Source organism: Contarinia nasturtii, unplaced genomic scaffold, assembly GCF_009176525.2.
Source record: "Contarinia nasturtii isolate CC-2019 unplaced genomic scaffold, AAFC_CNas_1.1 Cnas_scaffold_2166, whole genome shotgun sequence".
Classification (NCBI taxonomy): Eukaryota; Metazoa; Arthropoda; class Insecta; order Diptera; family Cecidomyiidae; genus Contarinia; species Contarinia nasturtii.
The window spans coordinates 960,908-980,250 of NW_022199493.1; the positions used below are offsets into that span (position 1 = coordinate 960,908).

General features: G+C 33.2%; 3 protein-coding genes and 1 long non-coding RNA gene across 12 annotated transcripts in view; 1 reads left to right on the plus strand and 3 right to left on the minus strand.

Moving 5' to 3' along the window:
- Positions 1-1,203: 1,203 nt before the first annotated feature.
- LOC116347870 (purine nucleoside phosphorylase-like) lies at positions 1,204-5,548 on the minus strand. The gene is made up of 9 exons (XM_031778632.1): positions 5,233-5,548; positions 3,990-4,311; positions 3,769-3,890; positions 3,640-3,670; positions 3,474-3,555; positions 2,202-2,305; positions 2,012-2,090; positions 1,828-1,866; positions 1,204-1,412 (listed from the first exon to the last, which is right to left on the minus strand). The coding sequence occupies exons 1-9, from the start codon at positions 5,394-5,396 to the stop codon at positions 1,345-1,347; spliced, it is 1,011 nt and encodes a 336-aa protein (XP_031634492.1). The 5' UTR covers positions 5,397-5,548; the 3' UTR covers positions 1,204-1,344.
- LOC116347871 lies at positions 2,713-3,467 on the minus strand. Its single transcript, XR_004201726.1, has 2 exons — positions 3,161-3,467; positions 2,713-3,081 (listed from the first exon to the last, which is right to left on the minus strand). It is a non-coding gene; the product is annotated as an uncharacterized LOC116347871 (long non-coding RNA).
- Positions 5,549-7,015: 1,467 nt separating the features above from the next.
- Positions 7,016-10,378, plus strand: LOC116347869. Of its 3 annotated transcripts, none has more exons than XM_031778629.1 (8): positions 7,016-7,148; positions 7,213-7,737; positions 7,800-7,934; positions 8,072-8,158; positions 8,319-8,717; positions 9,239-9,283; positions 9,391-9,905; positions 10,052-10,378. In XM_031778629.1, exons 2-8 carry the CDS (start codon positions 7,239-7,241, stop codon positions 10,163-10,165), a joined length of 1,794 nt encoding a protein of 597 aa, XP_031634489.1. In that variant the 5' UTR covers positions 7,016-7,148; positions 7,213-7,238; the 3' UTR covers positions 10,166-10,378. The 3 variants fall into 3 exon arrangements, with proteins under 3 accessions (XP_031634489.1, XP_031634491.1, XP_031634490.1); XM_031778630.1 differs by having other exon boundaries at positions 7,018-7,148; positions 7,236-7,737; XM_031778631.1 differs by lacking the exon at positions 8,319-8,717.
- Positions 10,379-15,057: 4,679 nt separating this feature from the next.
- Positions 15,058-19,343, minus strand: part of LOC116347862 — a 10,456-nt gene continuing 6,170 nt past the window's right edge. For 6 of the 7 annotated variants that reach the window (XM_031778615.1, XM_031778614.1, XM_031778613.1 and 3 more), the window contains 6 exons: positions 18,293-19,040; positions 17,147-18,158; positions 16,308-17,034; positions 15,879-16,213; positions 15,341-15,814; positions 15,058-15,105 (listed from right to left, as the gene is read on the minus strand). In XM_031778615.1, the coding sequence (XP_031634475.1) occupies positions 16,569-17,034; positions 17,147-18,158; positions 18,293-18,533 (1,719 nt within the window). In that variant the 5' untranslated portion in view covers positions 18,534-19,040 and the 3' untranslated portion in view covers positions 15,058-15,105; positions 15,341-15,814; positions 15,879-16,213; positions 16,308-16,568. Of the gene's footprint in view, positions 15,106-15,340; positions 15,815-15,878; positions 16,214-16,307; positions 17,035-17,146; positions 18,159-18,292; positions 19,041-19,128; positions 19,338-19,343 lie in introns of those variants that run through there. The other variant, XM_031778617.1, reaches the window with a different exon arrangement.

Below are 19,343 nucleotides of genomic sequence, written 5' to 3' on the forward strand. Positions count from 1 at the left end.
TGGGTAAATATATGCATTTTTAGTATTCACACAGTATTCCACTGAGGTCACCATAGGGCATCGAAAATGATTTTTTGACATGAGCTACCGTTGGGTTACCGTTGTGTTAGGACGTAGAACCTTTGCGCATACTATTTTCAGACAATTATTGTTCATTCCAGATCATGGAAACTTTGATTTTCATAAAATTTTGTACAGAAATAAATAATTTGAAAATCAAAATTTTTGAGATTTTTCGATGAAATTTCGTTCCAAGGTGACGGTACGGTTTTTAACTTCAATGTTAGGCGCAACATTGATTTCGAAATATTTCACATTATCGATACACTCTACAGTGCAATTTGAGTGCTCTGGCAGTTCTCTTATATTTATACTCTAGAATTTGTTGATTCAGTAATATATTATTTTTGATGAATTTATAGGTTCCTGGTATTTAAAAAACAGACCTCTAAAAATTCAACAAAATATATAATCACCGATTCATGTGATTGAACGGATTCACAATAAACACAATAACAATGCGTTCATTTCACTCTTGCATGAATATAATTTTACAAGTCTTCGATGCAAACGAACCAAAAACTTCATTTAAAATCATTCGTCACCAAAGCAAGAATATTGTAAAGCATTTTACAATGTGTGTTTCGGTTTTTCACGATTCTGATGGATTTTGAAAACTCAGCATAATGTTTGCCATGTTACCCTTTACAAAAAAAAATCAGTGAGCTCAAAAGAGGTTATGACATGGAATATGTGCTGATATCAATGCAAACCGATCACAATTTTTATTGAGAACCATGCGCTAATCACCCTTTCTTCACTTTGTTTCCACTAGCTATGAAACATTTTATCAGAAATCTTATAAATAGCACAGAAGCGATGGAAAAAAGGATTTTATTGAAAATCATCTTTTAATAAACAAACCAATCGAAATTCCAACAGAAACAAAAATAGTTTTTCCGACAGCGGTGTACACAACGGTTTTACACAACAAATATAAGACCGTGAATTGAATATTCAAACAATTTAATTGTTTTACAAAATTCAGGATATATACCACAGGAAACCACAAAACGAAATATTTTAAAATACGAATGGTGATAGTGTTGGTAAGGAAGTAAGGTAAGAAAGTAAATTTTTTTGTATGATTCTAAGAAGAGCGGTAGGTATTTTTAGTGCATTGATTAATAAGAGGCATTAAAATTCGATATGAAAAATATTTATTTTCAGACTTTATTTTTTATTTAAACCTTATTTCAAATATTATTCATTATTTGAAATGGCATAATGTTACTTATCAGATTAAAGTAAGTGAATTTGAATTTCATAATCTTTAACAAGTATTTACTCGATATCAATTTGAGCAATTAGGCGACGCACCAGTTCAGTTAATATAAATTGCCGTTTTTTACCTAAAGTGAACAGAAAAAATACAATAATATAGGTTTTTTAAATAATAGAAAAATATACGAAATTATATAATCGCTTGAGCAAATAGCACCGCTTAAATTTGATGTTTGGTAGTTTTTATCGATCATATAGAAAATAAATGGAACATTACTATAGGACCTAGATCAAAAAACAAAACAAACAAACAGCGTTGTGTGTCCAACAATAATTCTATGTTATTTTCTCCACTACCACTACCAAATCTCGATTTTTCAGATTTTTTGTATGTGTGGACAAAAATTATTTTTAGATTTAATTTGGTTATATTAGATATATTCGAATTTCGTTTAAACAAAATATAACAGATTTTCATGAAAATGGGAGTCTTAAAAAATAGGAGTCTCATAGAAAATAAAGTCCATCTAGACTCGTTCTTACCGACTTCAACAACCTCTTCGTGTCCAGGCTCCTCCTTACCTAGGTATGATCAGAAGAAAAGAATGGAAAAAATGGAAGTTAATAAATAAGTAATGGAACAGGTTGGAAAAAGAATCGAAGCAATGGATCAGGAATTGCAGAGTAATGGAATAGTAATTTTTAAGTAAGTATGCCTCCTACTTACTTTCATATTCTGTAATGCATTTATTTGTAATAATGCTAAACGCAAAGGCTTTCAAATCGCAATGTCTAGCTGTTATTACCTGCAATGAATGAAATAAAAGACGTAAGAAAATTAGGAAACAATTCAGTTCATTATCCAGATTTTGTTATAGATTACGAATCATTCTCATTATATATATATATATATATACCTCGTGCACAGTCGACATGCCAACACAATCAACACCAAGAATTTTCAACATACGAAGCTCAGCTACTGTTTCATAATTTGGTCCTCCCAAACACGTATAGACACCTAAAAACACACACATTATTTTGTTTCTTTTTATGAATAAAATTATATATTTATATTATATTTATTTATTTAAATAAGCCACCAGGCGAAGAAATGCTCCACTGTGCAGTTATTATTTATATAAAAGCGAACAATCGAGAAGAAAAAATATCGAATCCAAATAAAAAAACAGCCCAGAAAACATCGACATCTTCAAGTCGACCTCAAACAAATTCATGGACAAATAATGAAATCACAATTACATCATATAAACGCATTTTCTTTTTTTGGCTGTTAACCCACAGTCTCAATGCAGTACTTTTTATATTCGTAATGTTGGTGGCAATCAATAGTCAAAACAACCCGATTCATTGATATTTTCTACAGAAGCATTGTAACAAAGGAAACAAAGCAAAAAAATGCTGAGATTTGCACGTCAATGTGAAGTGTTCCGCAGTAAAAATACATTTAAAACAAACCGACAAATTGATTTCACAAATAACTATTAAGGACCTGGATGCGAACATTTATTTATTATTGATTAGGAGAATGTTGATTCCCAAGATTGATCACGAAATTATTGCGTCAAGTGACCTGATAATGATTATGATCCCGCAGAATGAGATTTCAAAACAAAAAACGACGTTTCGGAATTTGAATCCATTGCCACTACTGCCATACATAATATTCCGACAGTTCATTTCAGTTGGTCAAATCAATTCGATGAGGAATTTTCAAATGAAGCTCAGCGATATAATGAGTGTGATATACAGTGCCCGGCAAAAGTTTGGAACCACCTATGTATTTTTCATACAAAAAGTCATTTTTGGCATTAATTTTCAATAACTTATGAAGAACAAATTAATAAATATTTACCAAAAAATATTCAATGGTTTCGAAATGGCAGATGTTGAAAACAAATCATACTTGTACTAGATGTTTGAAAGTTTTATTCAATTGAACATAAGCGCGAAAAAAACCACTGATATGTTGAGTTAATTCGCTCATTTGTTTGATGAAAAGAAATGGTAAGTAGTAAACAAAAGAAAATTCGAATCGTTCAAAACGGAATCAAATCGATAAAATCATTGGAAATGAAATGGAAAAGACTATGCGATAAATTACTTCAGAAAAGCGCATATCTACGCTATAATATAAAGTATAAATAGTATTTATTAAATATACGCACCTTCATGTATTTGATTTTTGATATCAAGATCACATGCAATTTTCATAGCTAGTTGCTTCATCTTGCTATCGTAAGCTCGGTTCTAAATATTTAATTCAATGGACGAAAATTGAAGATATGAATTTGGAAAATGTTGAAATAAAAACAAATGGGGTGAAAAACAAACCATTGGTGGAAAACGCGGTCCAAACCTCGTGCTAAATGTTTCATGTAATTTTAAAGAACATAATGAATTATGATCATTTATATTCAAAAGTGTAAACATAAAATTCCACAAAATAATAAATTTACTCACTCATTTGGTCCTTGCAATGGATTATTACCAGCAAAACCCATAAGATTAATGTGATCTTTAACAATTACAATATCTCCAACATTATATTTTTCATTTAAACCACCGGCAGCATTTGTTGCGATCTACAAAGAAATTAAAAAATCAAATACCAAAATCAGAGCATTCAAGTCCATAAATGAGATTAAATAAAACTAAAAGCATAACATATCTAAGAGTATTACCAAATGTGTCACACCAACTAATTTCATCACACGAATTGGCATGCAACATTTGGCCAAAGGATATCCTTCGTAATAGTGAAATCGACCTTGCATACACATCACTGCTACATTATTTATGGTACCAAAAATAAGCTGGCCAGCGTGTCCTTCAACAGTTGATACAGGAAAATTGGGTATACTTTGATATGGAATTTGATCAGCATTTTCAATGCTTTCAGCTAATGAACCAAGCCCAGAACCACAAATAATACCAATCTTCGGTCGATATTTCGTACGATCCAGCAAATAATTTGCTATGCTACTAAGTAAGTCATATGAATAACTGAAAAAGATAATAATTTATTACAAATATTTATATAATGATTAAAACGAAGAATTTGAATCAAGGGGAAATTTGATCTAAAATTTTCTACAGTTCAAATAGTAAATTTAAAATTAGTCCGGTAGTTGATGGAATGTTTTTAGGTTTTTTTCTCACTTAAACATTTGGATGACTGCTAAGAATTATAAAATATTCCACTGCATACAAAGGAATATTGTCTCTATGTTAAAGACTGTTGACGTGGTAATTTAATAAAGTTAAGTTTCAAACAAATGCATATGAAACAAAATAAAATTCCATTTTGATCTTTACTTCTTAAAAATTAAAAAACTGGAAAACTGCATGGAAAAGGATTTATGTTTCATTTTTTTAATTATGCGTCCAAATTATCAATTATATAACAAGAAGAAAGAATATAAATTAAATTAGTTCAAACTCGATGAAATGAATATATTTATTGATCGCATGAGCTCCCTTATCTATTACATGACTTCGAAGCTAACATACTTTTTTTTCTGTTTGGTCAAATTAATAAATTAATGGAAGCAACTTAATTGATAATACAATAATCAACAACAATGTTGAGCACAGTATATTCTATTTCTAATTGATATTTCATTGTACTATTAATCATTTTAATTGGAAAATAAAACACATTAAAAAAGATTTTCGAAATGGGGGAATACTTTTATGAAGATTATATGTAATATTTTTTATATATTCTCATATATATGAGATACATATATTTCAAAATGAAGGACAACACACACCATACAACAATCGTGTGATGCAAACGTGCTAGATAATTTGCAAGATTGAAAAAATGAAGTTTGTTCGGTTAAACCCAAAATAGCAGAAAATATGTTTTTTTTTTTCGTTATATTACTCAAAAAAGAAGAAAAAAATATTTCGTGAACTTACAATTCTTCAGTTTCATTTGATCCGTTATTATAGCTTTTGATGAAATTATTTTTGAAAGGTGATCCCGTTGGTGATTGATTGTACTTCATATTGTTTCCATTAGAGTGATTGTGACCGTTGGATGATGGAACTTTGATTGAATTCATGTTATTCATTTTTGACATACAATATAATATTAATCAGGTAACAAAATGAACAAAATAATCTGCCTCTCTTTATTTCCAATTAATCAACTATTTTGAAATATAATTAATCTAACGAATTAATCGTCTTGTCAGTACGGAATATTTTATACTAATGCGCATTCGTATATACCTCACTCAGCTTATTTATAATGCAACCGGGACGATTGTATTGTTGTATTGATGACCGTATTCTTCATAAAATGTGTTGAAGAAGGCACATGTGTTAGAACATCTACTCTCAACAAATATATTTTTGTTATTTGATACCAATGTATACAACAGCAAAGTGGAAAGAAACTAGGAAGAAAAAATAAATCATTGATAAGATTCACCATTACATGATTTATATTTGTTCATATTTGAGATATGTCGAACCTACAAATGCTTTTTGAATGGCGCATCCCAGCAATGAAAATTATCAGTTCCGATGTTTTTCAATTCATGTCAGCTATTGACAAAACATTTCGTGCGTGTACAGTGTGCACAATGACGTAGATAAAATTTAAAACTGAACACACATGGAGAGGAATTTCATGGTGGTCGCCGCAAAGTATTATCACGTTCTGTTTATTCTCTGTCAGTTGTTATTGCAAAGAGTCCTCTGATTATTATCAACAAAATTATAATTGGATGCATAGCTTCTGAGGGTCGCGTTCCAAGGGGGCTAATTTCAAAAAAGTTCAAAATTGTATTTGTAAAAAGGTAGTTTTTTGCTTAACACCATTCTATCCAAAATCCAGGATTTTTCCGTTTATTTTGCTCTTCACTTTTTTGGCGAAAATCTCCAGGAAATCGAAAGCTTTTTATCTCATTCAAACGAAAATTTCTTCCAACTTGTAAAGGAGTAATTTCATCAATAAATCATAGGTTATGACGAGGGTTCCTAGGGTTCGGATTACCACCCTCTAAAATATGTTTAAGAAATCCTCAACAATTTTAGAAATGAGCAAAAAAACGATTTTCTTGTCATTTTTCTCATTTGCAAGAGAATTTGAAGTTTGAAAATTCTTTTGATTTCCTATGGATTTTCGCCAAAAAAAGTGAAGAGCAAAAAAAAAACGATTTTGTCCTCATTTCCTACAAACTGTTGACATCGTCCCCCCTACAGACCCCTTGCGGAATTTTGCCATCACCACCCCTTAAAAAAATTCCGTCATCATCTATGCCAATCAATTCTTCAGTGGGAGGGAGTAATCCAACCCCCTGGACCTCTGATCAAGAGCTATAGCTCTCATATGATTGGTAAAATTCAGAACCCTCCCTTATCCTCTATTATATGTATTTGTATATAATTTAATAAACAATCTTTCATAGAACCAAAAAAATGTTCTCATCAGTATTTGTTTAAACTCACATTGTTGATAATTGAAATAACAAAGAAATAAATCTCCATACTGCGATTGTTTACAAATCATACTTATCGTGATCTTTTAACGGGTCAAATAACAGTTTGAGAACATCAGTGTTTTAAATCGTGTCATTTTTTAATTATTTGATAGCCGTAGTTTTTTTCCGTTTATTTTAATTTATGTTTTCCAAACTGTTGAATGAATTCGCCGCAGAGCGAATTCGCCTATACTTTACAAAAGATTCTATTTGACATTTCATATGTCAACTAAATTTTAAGCAATATGTTATAATTAACTAATCAAAAAAATTAAAAAGTGCTTATTATTGTTTGCAATATAAGCATGATATTGAATTTTGTGAACGTTTGCAAATGAATATAAGGTAATTTTGATTGAACTTAAACAAGTTTGTACGATTTCTTCCAATGTTATATTTATTATTTTAGGAAATACTTAATTTATTATTTAGGAAATGTACACTCCTGTACCACAAAATATGACCGATTCCGAAAGTGAAGAAGAATTTCGCTTACAAATAAATGATTGCAAGTTGAAAAATATGACGAATACCCACCACAATCTAGCAACCGAAGCCGATGCCGATAATGTCGCTATTTTAAACACACACCTAAAAAAGTCGCAACCGATGACTATGCTTCGGAGAGTTGTTTTCATATTATCGATATTTGGGTGCATTTTTACTGTAATGTTATTTGTATGGATGCTACCGTGTACAGATAGCAATTCATGCCCTGCCAAAAGTGAACGCATTTATACACATAACTGGTTAAGAAATTATGAACGCATCGAACTAAAAGGCGCTATCAATGTGGTGAACGGAGTTCGAAGAACTAGCAAGAACTTGGTTTTCATGTATCGCAAAAAAAGCTTTTTCAAAAACGATAACGCACTCAGTGGGACATCTTCAAAACAAAACGGTATCATTTCATTGGTTGGCAGTTCAGGAGCTGGTAAAACTGTTCAAATAATTGTATGGCAATAGTCTTTTAACTAAATTTAATTTATTTTACAGTTGCATGGTATGACGAATTGAAAAATGAACCAATTGATGCTGATTGCAACTTGTTTGATGCAGATTCTAATGGAGAGACTGATTGCTTAATTGTTGACTCGATTGGTGAAGTTTTCTGTATTAATCCACTATCAGGTAAGACGTGATATTTTTTAATTGGTTCTTTATTGTTGTTTCATTCAATTTGTGATAAAGGTGTTTGTGATCTATGCTATAGTTGAGGCATTTTTTCAAATTTGTGTCTATTTTTTATTTTCGTTTATTTTTATCAGGATTCCGGATTTGGCATATTAATTCTGAGACGAATATACCTAAGAAACCGAACTTTCCTTTGGTATTGCCTGACATAAATCTTGATGGTATAAAAGATCAACGAAATCTCAAATTAAAGCAATGATGGTGTCATTGATTTGCTTTATATATATACTTTCTTTCATAATTTCATTTTCCATTCTGTTCCATTACTTATTGATTAATTTCCATTTATTTCCATTCTTTTCTTTCTGATTAACCTATAAGGTATAAAAGATCTGCTAATTTCTAGTACAACAAAGCAATTATCAAACAAGAATGAAACTTTCAATGTGCTAAAGCTTATCAGTGGTGCCAATGGCGAACAAATTGGTCGCAATTATGTGGTCCAAAAATGCTCATTTATTCACCGATTTCACATTAACGCAACATTTAAAATAAGTTTTAACTGCATCATCAACGATACTGATATTCGTGTAACAATTCGTCTTCAAGAGATATTCGAACAAGCAACTGACAAAACTATCGATTTACCAGAAGAAAATATTGAAATCGAGCAGCATAAATTTTATGGACAACGAAAGGATACACTTCGGCAACGAAATATTTACTCCGTCAATGAAAAACAATTAATCGTTGAAAATTATGGCGTTTGTCCAGAATTGTGTAATAAAACCATTCCATAATCACATATTAATTTAATATCTATTTATTATATCGATAGGAGAGGATAGAGTGAGTTTAGGCTGGATAATGGCTGAATAAAAACATACTCTCCTGTCGTTATATTCAATTGATATGTAATATAAGATTTCCAAATGACGATGACGTATGTAGACTGCATTCATGTGAGATACAGAGAGAGAATGTGTATGTGTGAGTGATTGAAAGATGGTTGGAAACCATCCATGGAATGTAAGAAACTATAGTTTGACCATACACCTGTTTTTTTGACCACATTTTCATTAAATGTTTCCATTTTTTATTGGTTACTTTGATTAGTTCAATTGAATGGGTCAAAATGAAAGTCCGATTTGTACGCAGAGTCTATAAAAGTGGAACACAGCGTTTTTTTTTTACATAGAATTGTTGTTGTATTACAACAAAAAAACTCCATGGTCCACTTTTATAGACTCTGCGTACAAGTCGGACTTTTATTTTGACCCATTCAATTCTTTTCTTTCCAGGTAATACAACCGTTATGATATTAGAGAATAATGAAGATCAAAAGGGTAAGAAATTCATTTGTTGACAATTCTGCTTGCAGTTGCTCATTGTTTAATCTATGGATACATTTCATTAAGAACCATTTCAATTTTATTTCTTTTTGACTCCTCAGGTAAACCAAAGATTTTGAAATATTTTAATGGAACTCGAATGTATGGAATGGTTCCAGCGCGTCTTTCATTCAACAATAGCCATGATCAATCTAAGTCATCCATTCATGGTTTTGTTATTAAATTTTGGGAATGGAGTATAATAAACAACACAAACATAACCGATAAACCATTCTACACGGCAAATAGAAATGTATTTTCGAATAATCACAAAGATTTAAACGATTTCAATCGATTTAATAATTCCCTGCGCAAAAAACGTTCATGGAATACGCTCGATTCAAATTTAAACGTCGTTAAAAGCAGCAATAAACTTCTGCCCGAAAAGATCGCATCACAAATGCGAATAATCAAAGAAACAATTGTACTTATTATATTTAATTCAACTGATATCCGTATTGAAAATACAAGTCAAAGTAACATTGTACAATTTTGTTATAATGATGGAGAACGCAACATATGTCAACCAGATCTAAATTATCAAGAAAATTCAGTGTTAATAACCGATCTCGATCAGGTAATTTGTCTGGTTTTGTGTTTCCATCAAATGTTATCTTATAATTGATTTTGATTTCTTAGTTTCAGACTTCATTTTATATTTACTTTATTTTTTATTTAAAAACATTTCTAAATATTCTTTATTATTTGAAATTGTATTTTCAGGATGGATCACAGGAGCTGGTAAATTTTTGGTCTACGTTTATAGAAAATGAAAATGAATGGAAGTTAAGGAGTCACGTGAATGTAATTAAATGCAGTGAAATGAATAAATATTAAAAAAAAAGAAAAATCTTGGAACAGAACTATCACATTTATATGCACTGAATGACATTGAGGAACATATAAATCGTTACAATTATTTAAGTATTTAACGTAGCTTAAGAGTTTTGAGTTAATTTTATCTAGTCAAAAAATGTAACGTTTTTAATACATTTTAACGTTGAAAAATTTTATGTTTTGACCGCTTTTCGTGTCAAATGGAACAGAGAATCTGTGCTGAGTTTCCAATAAAATTTATGAATTCCAATGGAATGGATCAACTTCTTTTACTTCCAATAATATTTCCTTTGACAACATAATGTGGAATAAGCAACAATACATTTGAAAAGAGATTTGCGTAATTTGATTTTAAATTTTGTAGAAGAACATTTTTATACTTCATTTTTTTCATTACACATAATGGTAGAAAATCATATATGAATGGCTGAGAAAAATCATGACTCAAATAATATGCACATAGAAGATAGAAACTTGAATAATGCTATGCGGACAACGAATCGAAAATTTTGAACACGCAAGAGTGAAACAATTCAAAAATCCACATGTTCCTTTTTCAAGATTCTGTCTTTAATATTTTTTGAACAAGTTTCATTGTTGTGTGCTTCTTGATCGCATTATATTTTTTTACTGTTGTGTGCAATATACTCAGTCTCCGAGAGTTTCATATTAACTCTCCTTGTAATAGCCAAATAACGCCTATCGATTCAATCACGATTGGTATTCGCTTACTTTTCAATAGGCATCACATGGCAAGTTTATATGAAACTCTCGGAGACTCGGTATAGAGCACTCCCAAAGTGAAAAAAATTCAGACCGTGATTTGGATGATATTGAATGCGATTTTTTCATTCTGATTTCACCAGGTGATACAGAAAGTTAAGTAGTATTTGAGAATTGAAGAAAAAAAATTTAATAATTTTTTTCATTTTTCGCGATTTTTTACCATTTACATGGGAGGCTTGTATGAAAAACACAGAAGACCGCTGAAATGGCAAATGCACAATATGTACGGAAGTATGACAGTGTCATTTCAGCGGTCTTCCGTGTTTTTCATACAAGCCTCCCATGTAGATGGTGAAAAAATCGCGAAAAATGAAAAAAATAATTAAATTTTTTTTCTTCGATTTACAAATACTACTCAATTTTCTGTACGAGGGTCACTATTTAAGTTTTTTCAAAAACATATATAAGACAATGGGGTTTCATCGAAAATGGTTTTATTGTTTTTCAAAATATTCGCCATGATGATCAATACACTTTTGCATTCGCTCGAACCATTTGTCATAGCATTCATGCCACTCCGAAAGTGATATCTCCAAAACGTGTGTTTTGAACGCATCAACTGCTTCTTCGGGCGATGAAAATCGTTGACCACGCAGTTTATTCTTCACGCTCGGGAATAAAATGAAATCGTTGGGTGCCAAATCAGGATTGTACGGCGGATGACCCATTAAATCGATCTTTTGACCGGTCAAATAATCGACTGTTTGATGAGATGTGTGAGAGCTCGCATTATCATGATGAAGAATTATTTTGCGACGGCGGTTGTTTTTTCTTATTTCATCAAACACTTCGGGCAAACAAATGGTGGTGTACCAATCAGAATTGACGGTCTTACGAGCCTCTAGTGGAACTGTTGCCACATGACCACTTATCGCGAAAAAACAGGCGACCATTTGCTTCGCAACACTTCGAGCTCGAACAACTTTTGTTGGGTTATCTTCACTTTGAAAGACCCATACAGTCGACTGCTGTTTAGTTTCGGGCTCATACGCGTAGATCCATGATTCGTCACCAGTGACGATAAAATACACGGATTTTGAAACACCACGATTGAATTTCTTGAGCATTTGTTTACACCAATCGACACGAGCCTTTTTTTGAGCGATTGTCAAATTATGTGGTATCCAACGAGAGCAAATCTTTCTGACAGCTAAATGTTCATGTAAAATCTTAAATACGCTGGTCGCACTAATGCCCAGGGATGCCTCAATCTCGTGATATGTTACATGACGATCTTCCATTATCATATTTCTGACAGCATCGATGTTTTCTGGTACAACAACTGATTTTGGACGACCTTCGCGGAACTCGTCGATGAGCGATAGGCGACCGCGCTTGAATTCGTTGTACCAATTATAAATTGTCCGAAGACTTGGTACTTCATCGCCAAAGGCCAAATGAAGTTGATCAAAACACTGTTGTTGTGATACACCCAATCGAAAGTGGAAAAAAATAATCGCTCGAAAATTTTCACGAGTAAAATTCATTTTTTGGCTGAGACGCAATTTACATGTTACGGTAAACAATACAAATAACGATCGAATGACAAAACGTTCTGAGAACGTTTATGCTACAAAATGTTAAACTTAACGAATATGACAATGGTTTGCATCGGGCAATACTAAAACATACATATTGAAGAAACTTAAATAGTCGCCTACGTATCACCTGGTGAAATCAGAATGAAAAAAATCGCATTCAATATCATCCAAATCACGATCTTTTTTCACTGTTTGAGTGCTCTATACCGAGTCTCGGAGAGTTTCATATAAAGTTGCTATGTGATGCCTATTGAATAGTAAGCGAATACCAATCGTGAGTGAATCGATAGGCGTTATTTGGCTATTACAAGGAGAGTTAATATGAAACTCTCGGAGACTGAGTATATTGCACACAACAGTAAAAAAATATAATGCGATCAAGAAGCACACAACAATGAAACTTGTTCAAAAAATATTGAAGACAGAATCTTGAAAAAAGAACATGTGGATTTTTGAATTGTTTCACTCTTGCGTGTTCAAATTTTTCGATTCGTTGTCCGCATAGCATTATTCAAGTTTCTATCTTCTATGTGCATATTATTTGAGTCATGATTTTTCTCAGCCATTCATAAGTGAGTGTTTGGACGATCAATTGTTTTCATTGTCATTTTAAGAACGATGTATTCGGAACACTATTAGCTGTGAAATGGACATATTCACAGTTGGTTTTGTGACTGTCTTTGTTTTTTTATTTCGAAATAACAGAGCGCTGATAAAATTTACGGTGAATATTCCAACAACATTTCGATCTGCAAAATATTTGATTATCGTGTTTGTGATCTATGCTATTGGTGCATTTTTTCAAATTTTTGTCTATTTTTTATTTTCGTTTATTTGTATCAGTTTTTCGAGAATGAAAACGAAAATTTTCTTAAGAAATAACAACGAGTCGTTGTCAACGACGATTGCCGATGATGAAAATGAAGAGGAGAATTTCGTTGCAATAAAATGTGAGCTGCAAACAATTATTTAACCCGAGTATGCACCAATGAGCGCAGTGTTAAAATGACGGAAGTTGCGTCATTAGCCTCATTTTTAATTTTATTCAAGCCACTGGGTTGCTGCAAAACACGTATCACTGGCGCCCTCACTGTATTGCATAGTGAAGTAACTCAATAGTACGTGTGTGAAATGTGAAGATTTTTTCTCGCACGAACTAGATGGCGCTAATAACTAAGTGTCTTTGCAGCAATGGTGTGATTTAAGCTGAATGAAGCAATCAAAACAATGCTCAATAATTCGATGGTATCGACATCAGAAATGCCAAAGTGTTAGCATATCGAATCGATATTATCGATTCACCGACCTGACAAATTGTAATCCGAATATATAACGCGTCCCAACGTCTAGAAAACAGATGATGAACCTGCTGTTGAGTTGAGATATTTTGAAGTATGGTTGAATCGAAACTCATTATTCTCATCATTTTGAATTTTGAAAAAAAAAAAAAACATCACAATACCAAACATGCAAAAAGAAAAGACAAAGTGGCGAAAAATTAGTGGAGGGTTTGATATCCATTGCGCCCACTATCACCACGTAATTCAACATGGAAATCGCATATTTAGTACATTGGAGATGCCATAAAATCGGGCATTTGTAATGAAGAGACGAAAAAGAAAAAGATGTCCAGGATCGCGGAAATTTTGGGTGAGCATCAAGAAACTAGGCCATTCAGTGGTTAAAATAGAAGATGAATGGGAACATTAAAAACATGTGCGAATTGCCAAGAATAGTTTCGAAGTAAAACACGTACGCATCGATTTAAAGTGTGCTACGATTGTAAAGCGAGACCTATTGCTGAACTACCGGATTCTGTCACTGGACTCCGGATATAATTGTGTTTACGGTTGGAAAAAGAACGTGCAATAATAAAACACCAAATTTGTAATGGCCATTATCAGGATGTGGACGAATTACTTCAGAATAGTCCTTTAGTATCAAAGGATAAATTTACCTTCAAAAATCGTCCATTAAAGGATGATGATGCTGCTTCAAAGATAATTGTTGTTGCAAAATGCATTATATTCAAAGGTATGAATCAATTGACAACAGAATCTATTCATTGTTTAATGTTTTTGCTTCAAATTACACAGGACTTTGTCGGATGTTGGTCGTACTAGCCTGATTCATTGAGAAGACCACCGAATGAAAACAATGTCAACTGACAAGCATTAGCATTGAATCCAAAAATTATATAATAAAACGAATATTTTAACGATAACATAGCTGATCTTGACAATTTTGTGGCCTTGTTATACGTTTTGAAACAGTACAACGGTAGTACGGAGGAGCCGTATTAGGATTCATAGTCAACTTTCTAACAGATTTTTTTCTCTTTTTTCTTTCATTGCAACGTTGAAAATGACTGAAATGGCACTCAAATTGTTCCTTGGGATTTTATTTAGTCAAAAAATTGAAGTGTTAGAATTATTCTCTATTTGAATATTTTTCTATATATTTAAATAAATTATTTCTCTTTAAAAAGAAAATTATTTTATTGAAAATGACGATTTGTATTCAGTTTATTTATGTCAAAATTAAGTTTTAAGTACAATTATAATTTTCAGTAGATGTATTTTCATTCAATAAATTTGAACGAATCGCTGGTACCTAAGAGTTGATCAGAAGAAAAGAATGGAAAAAATGGAAATTAATCAATGCGTAATGGATCGGAATGGAAAATGAAACTATAGATGAAAGTATATACTTTATAGTTAAGTAAAGTAAATACTTATAAAATCAATGACCACAACAACAACATTGCTTTAATTTGGGAGTTCATTGTAGCAGTAGTAGTGTTGAGATCGTTGATCACTGTGAAAAAGAGAAAAATTAATATGCTTACTATTTCTAGTACTTGTTAGCATCGTCCACTACTACGTCTTGGTATCATTGTTTCAAACAATGAGATTCCCATTGTGAGAATGTTCGCGTAGACGTCCGTGCTTATAATTTTTATTTTTGATTTTAATTGTTGAAGTAATAATGGAGTTGATGCCTGAATGGTCGGAAACAATTTGGCATCGGCAGATGATTCAACATATACAATCCTTTCTTAATCATATTTCTCGCTGCATTTATGTCGCGATTGAATATAACTGTTGTTTTCGGTTCCAACTGCTTCTGGTATCTCTTTTTCTTTTGTCTTGGTGGTGGATTTGGATTTGCTTCTGGAACCGGTCGATCGAATGTACATATGGAACGGTATTTCCATTCTTGATGTTTCTTTTTGAAAGTACGATGAACTCTGCCTGTCCATTGAATTGGATCGTGAAAAACGCCATCTTCGACCGGTTTACAGTTGGGGCAAACTAGAAAACTGGAGAAAAGAAAATACAATCAATAATAATAATAATAATGTCATTCATTGGCAATGGTCTTACCGGTCTTTTGATTGACGTTCTGGTACACTTCTTCGTTTCTTCAGCTTACGTCCTGATCGACTACACTTCTGCGATGTGTTGTGTTCGTTGATTGGCAAAACGAATACATATTCACGTGCCATTTGTTGCAATGCACGATGCGGACACCGTAGATATCCTTTGATGGGTGAGTTTGATGCAAATTTTGCACCTCCAAATGCCAATATCACTGTTTTCTCAGCATCCGACATTCTACGATCGACTTTTGTCATTTGCTTTACCAACACATGCAATGCTACCTGCGTACGTGTATATGCATCAAACTTTAAACGAGCCACACGTTTTTGATACTTTATCTATATAAATTAAGAATGAATGACACACACACATCAATAACATGAAATCAAATTAAATCAACTCAAAAGAGCGAAAAAATAAATAAATAAATACCTCGCATGATTCATTGAATACATCCAGCTGGTAATCCAGATAGGTACGGTAGTCGGCACTTTTCTTCGATGGCATTTCCTCATACATTTCACGATTTTCACGCAGTTTACATATTTTCACGCAGTTTACATACATATTTTCACGGTCATATGGTGCCACTCTTTCGATGATTTTAGAAAATTTTCTTCATTATCGGTCGCTAAATCTTTGCGTACGACCCCCACAAATTCTCTGTAGCCCGGATCACAACCGATAATTCTCTCAATTTGTCCTGAATCGTAAGCACGTTGAATGATTGGCGGCACGGATTGGTTGTTCTGGATTCGGAACTGCATCATCATTGTTGTTGTTATTGTTGGTGTTGGTGTTAACGTTTCTGGATCGCCGAATCATTTTCAAATGGGCTGAACATCCATCGGTGGTGAATGAAAAGTCAAACTGTTGACTCGGCTTATTGATTTTGTCCAAGTTTACAAATCGACGCCAAAATGCATTGTGTTGGGCATGCGTCCACGGATCTCTCTGCACTGGGATTTTTTGACCAGTCCCTGCTTCATACAAGAGATTCGTTAGCAGTACGAATCCATCTGTATCGAATCTTGCATGATGTTTGGCATTGCTTGATTGTGGCACCGCCACAAACGATGACCAATTTCGATGCGGATTGGTTGCATTGTGCGCATGGATTACACGTTGTAAATTCAACAATTCGTAAACGTACTTGTACCTGTCATAGAAAATTTGATGATGATGATGATGAAGAAAGAGATTAACATCAATTGAAATTTAGTTTAGTGGTGAATAAAATAAATAAAAGTATGTATATGTATTAAATTTACCAGTCAAATTTGCTGTGCGTCTCAAATAACCAACCGCGTGGCACTGGTAACGGTTGTTGTTGCCGTCCTCGTCGCCCTCGTTGTCGTTGTTGCCGCTGTTGCCGACCTCTTCGCCTTCCTCGTCCACTTTGAGGCCCACGCCGTGGTGGCGTTTGTCGTCGCCGTCGCTGTGGTTGTACCACTTGTGGTGGCACCAATGGTTTCAACTCTTCCAAATAGCGATTCAATAAATTGGCATTTGGACGGCACGTTGAATTTCGGTCACATAGATAATTCATGATTTTATTTATCTGGTGTTTTGTTGCACCCAAATTTTTGAAATATCTCCTCATGTATCGTCTCATGTGCGTTTTCACGATTAATTTCGCATTTCGGTCGTATTGTTCGATCGCAAATTTCAATACTTGGTTGGCATTATCCAAATCCAATTTGGTTTCGATGTCGTTTTCGATGAGAAAATCACGAAATTCATTGTCCAATATGTATGCTGGCGTATGGAGTGGAGTTTTTTTCAATGCTCTGAAATATTTGTTTGCATTGAATTTGGCCAAAAATTCACGACGGATTTCGACATCGGAACCATTGTCAACCAACCGATTCAATATGAAGAGCACATAAAGCGATGCCAATTTGAACATTCTTGAGGAATTGGCCACAACTCTTTCAATTAAATCAGTCAGACGTTGTTTGTCTGGGAAAACTTTTTCATCGCGCAAAAATTGATTCAGTGTCATTACCACGGTGAATTGTTCTAGGTCTTTATTCTCTGTTTCACCTCGTTTTGCTCTCATTTCATTTGGGCGTTTCAATGGCTTTTTTGTTGTTGTCGTTGTAGCTGCTGATGTTGATGCGGCTGCCATTGCCGATGTCGATGTAGATGGCTGTGGTGGATTGGCATTTGGTGCATTCAGTGGCACTTGATTCACATTTGATGTTGGTCGATCAAATCCCGTACGATTTGCTTTTCGGCGACGTTGTCTCGTTTGTTCATTTGGTCTCATTGTCGAACTAACTGTGAGAGCGGAAATTAAGAAAAAATCCATTTTTATTTCGTACTCAACAACACTGTATCAAATGCAATCGATTGTATTCAAGAAATTTATCGAAAAAAGTAGCAAATTTATTTTTAAAAAATAATAATGGTACCTGATTCTGATGCTTGACTTTGAGCTTGAGTTGGAACCACACCACTTGGTGCATTACTGATGGCATCTATTCGTGATCGTTTTGCAGCTGGCGAATGACTCGGCGAACGACTCTGCGAAATTTTTGATGAACTGTTTGATGCACTATCATCGCTGTCATCTCGGAGAGACAATCCCAGACCTCTTAATGATGCACGAATTTGTGTTCGTGCTATGACTACTGATTTTCTACGTGGTCGCATTGTCTCTTTTCAATTTTTAATTTAAAAACATATTTCATTTTATATAGTTACAGGATTTGAATTCGATTTTGTTTTTTTTTCACGTTTAAATCATGCGCAATTAAAATATGGTCTCCCGTTTGGTAAGGGCTTTGGCCAATTTTAAAAGCAAACACGCAAAATCACTGTACTTTGCTGTGACAAACGAACGGAAAAAACACCCCAAGAAAATGTGAGCGTTGGATGGTAAAAAAAAATTTCTGTTGTCAGTACACTTAAAACAAAACTTTTTTCTCGATTTTTACCGAATAATAAATGTTTTAAAATCAAATTGTATCGAAAGATCAAGAAGAGAAAATAATATATGCGTCCGATCACTTCAATTGTTGTTCAATATCTGCGGCTGATGCGTGTCTCACTTTGCAATGGCTACTAGCTTTGTATGTCCAGTTTCATGTTTGCACATGCACAAAGCCGTTAACGGTACGTTGTTTTGTTGGAACGTATTGTTAGCACTATTGCGTAGTACTGCAACAAATTGATCACAATTAAATTCATATATCACTTTGAATATCAACAAAATTATGACAAATTTAATAGTTTTAATTATTCATACCTTTTGGTTCGTGTTGCTTCAAAATTTGAATTTGATTTCGACTTTTTTCCGTTGAAAATTGGTCTCTCGTTTCGTACTGGCTTTGACCAATTTCAATCACTGTACTTTGCTGTGACAAACGAACGGAAAAAAACTTCAAGAAATGCGAGCGTTCGATGCTAAAAAAATTTTGTGTTGTGAGCACACTTTAAACAAAACTTTTTTGTCGATGATTT

Bases quoted from the DNA above. Each gene is read 5' to 3' on its own strand.
- LOC116347870 (XM_031778632.1), bottom strand. From the start codon at position 5,396: ATGTCAAAAATGAATAACATGAATTCAATCAAAGTTCCATCATCCAAC. The intron at 3,891-3,989 runs GTAATACTCTTA...ATTTCTTTGTAG, and splicing joins TAGTTGGTGTGACACATTTG to ATCGCAACAAATGCTGCCGG. The intron at 2,306-3,473 runs GTGCGTATATTT...GTGTGTTTTTAG, and splicing joins CAAAAATCAAATACATGAAG to GTGTCTATACGTGTTTGGGA.
- LOC116347869 (XM_031778629.1), top strand. From the start codon at position 7,239: ATGTACACTCCTGTACCACAAAATATGACCGATTCCGAAAGTGAAGAA. The intron at 7,935-8,071 runs GTAAGACGTGAT...TATTTTTATCAG, and splicing joins CTGTATTAATCCACTATCAG to GATTCCGGATTTGGCATATT. The intron at 9,284-9,390 runs GTAAGAAATTCA...TTGACTCCTCAG, and splicing joins GAATAATGAAGATCAAAAGG to GTAAACCAAAGATTTTGAAA.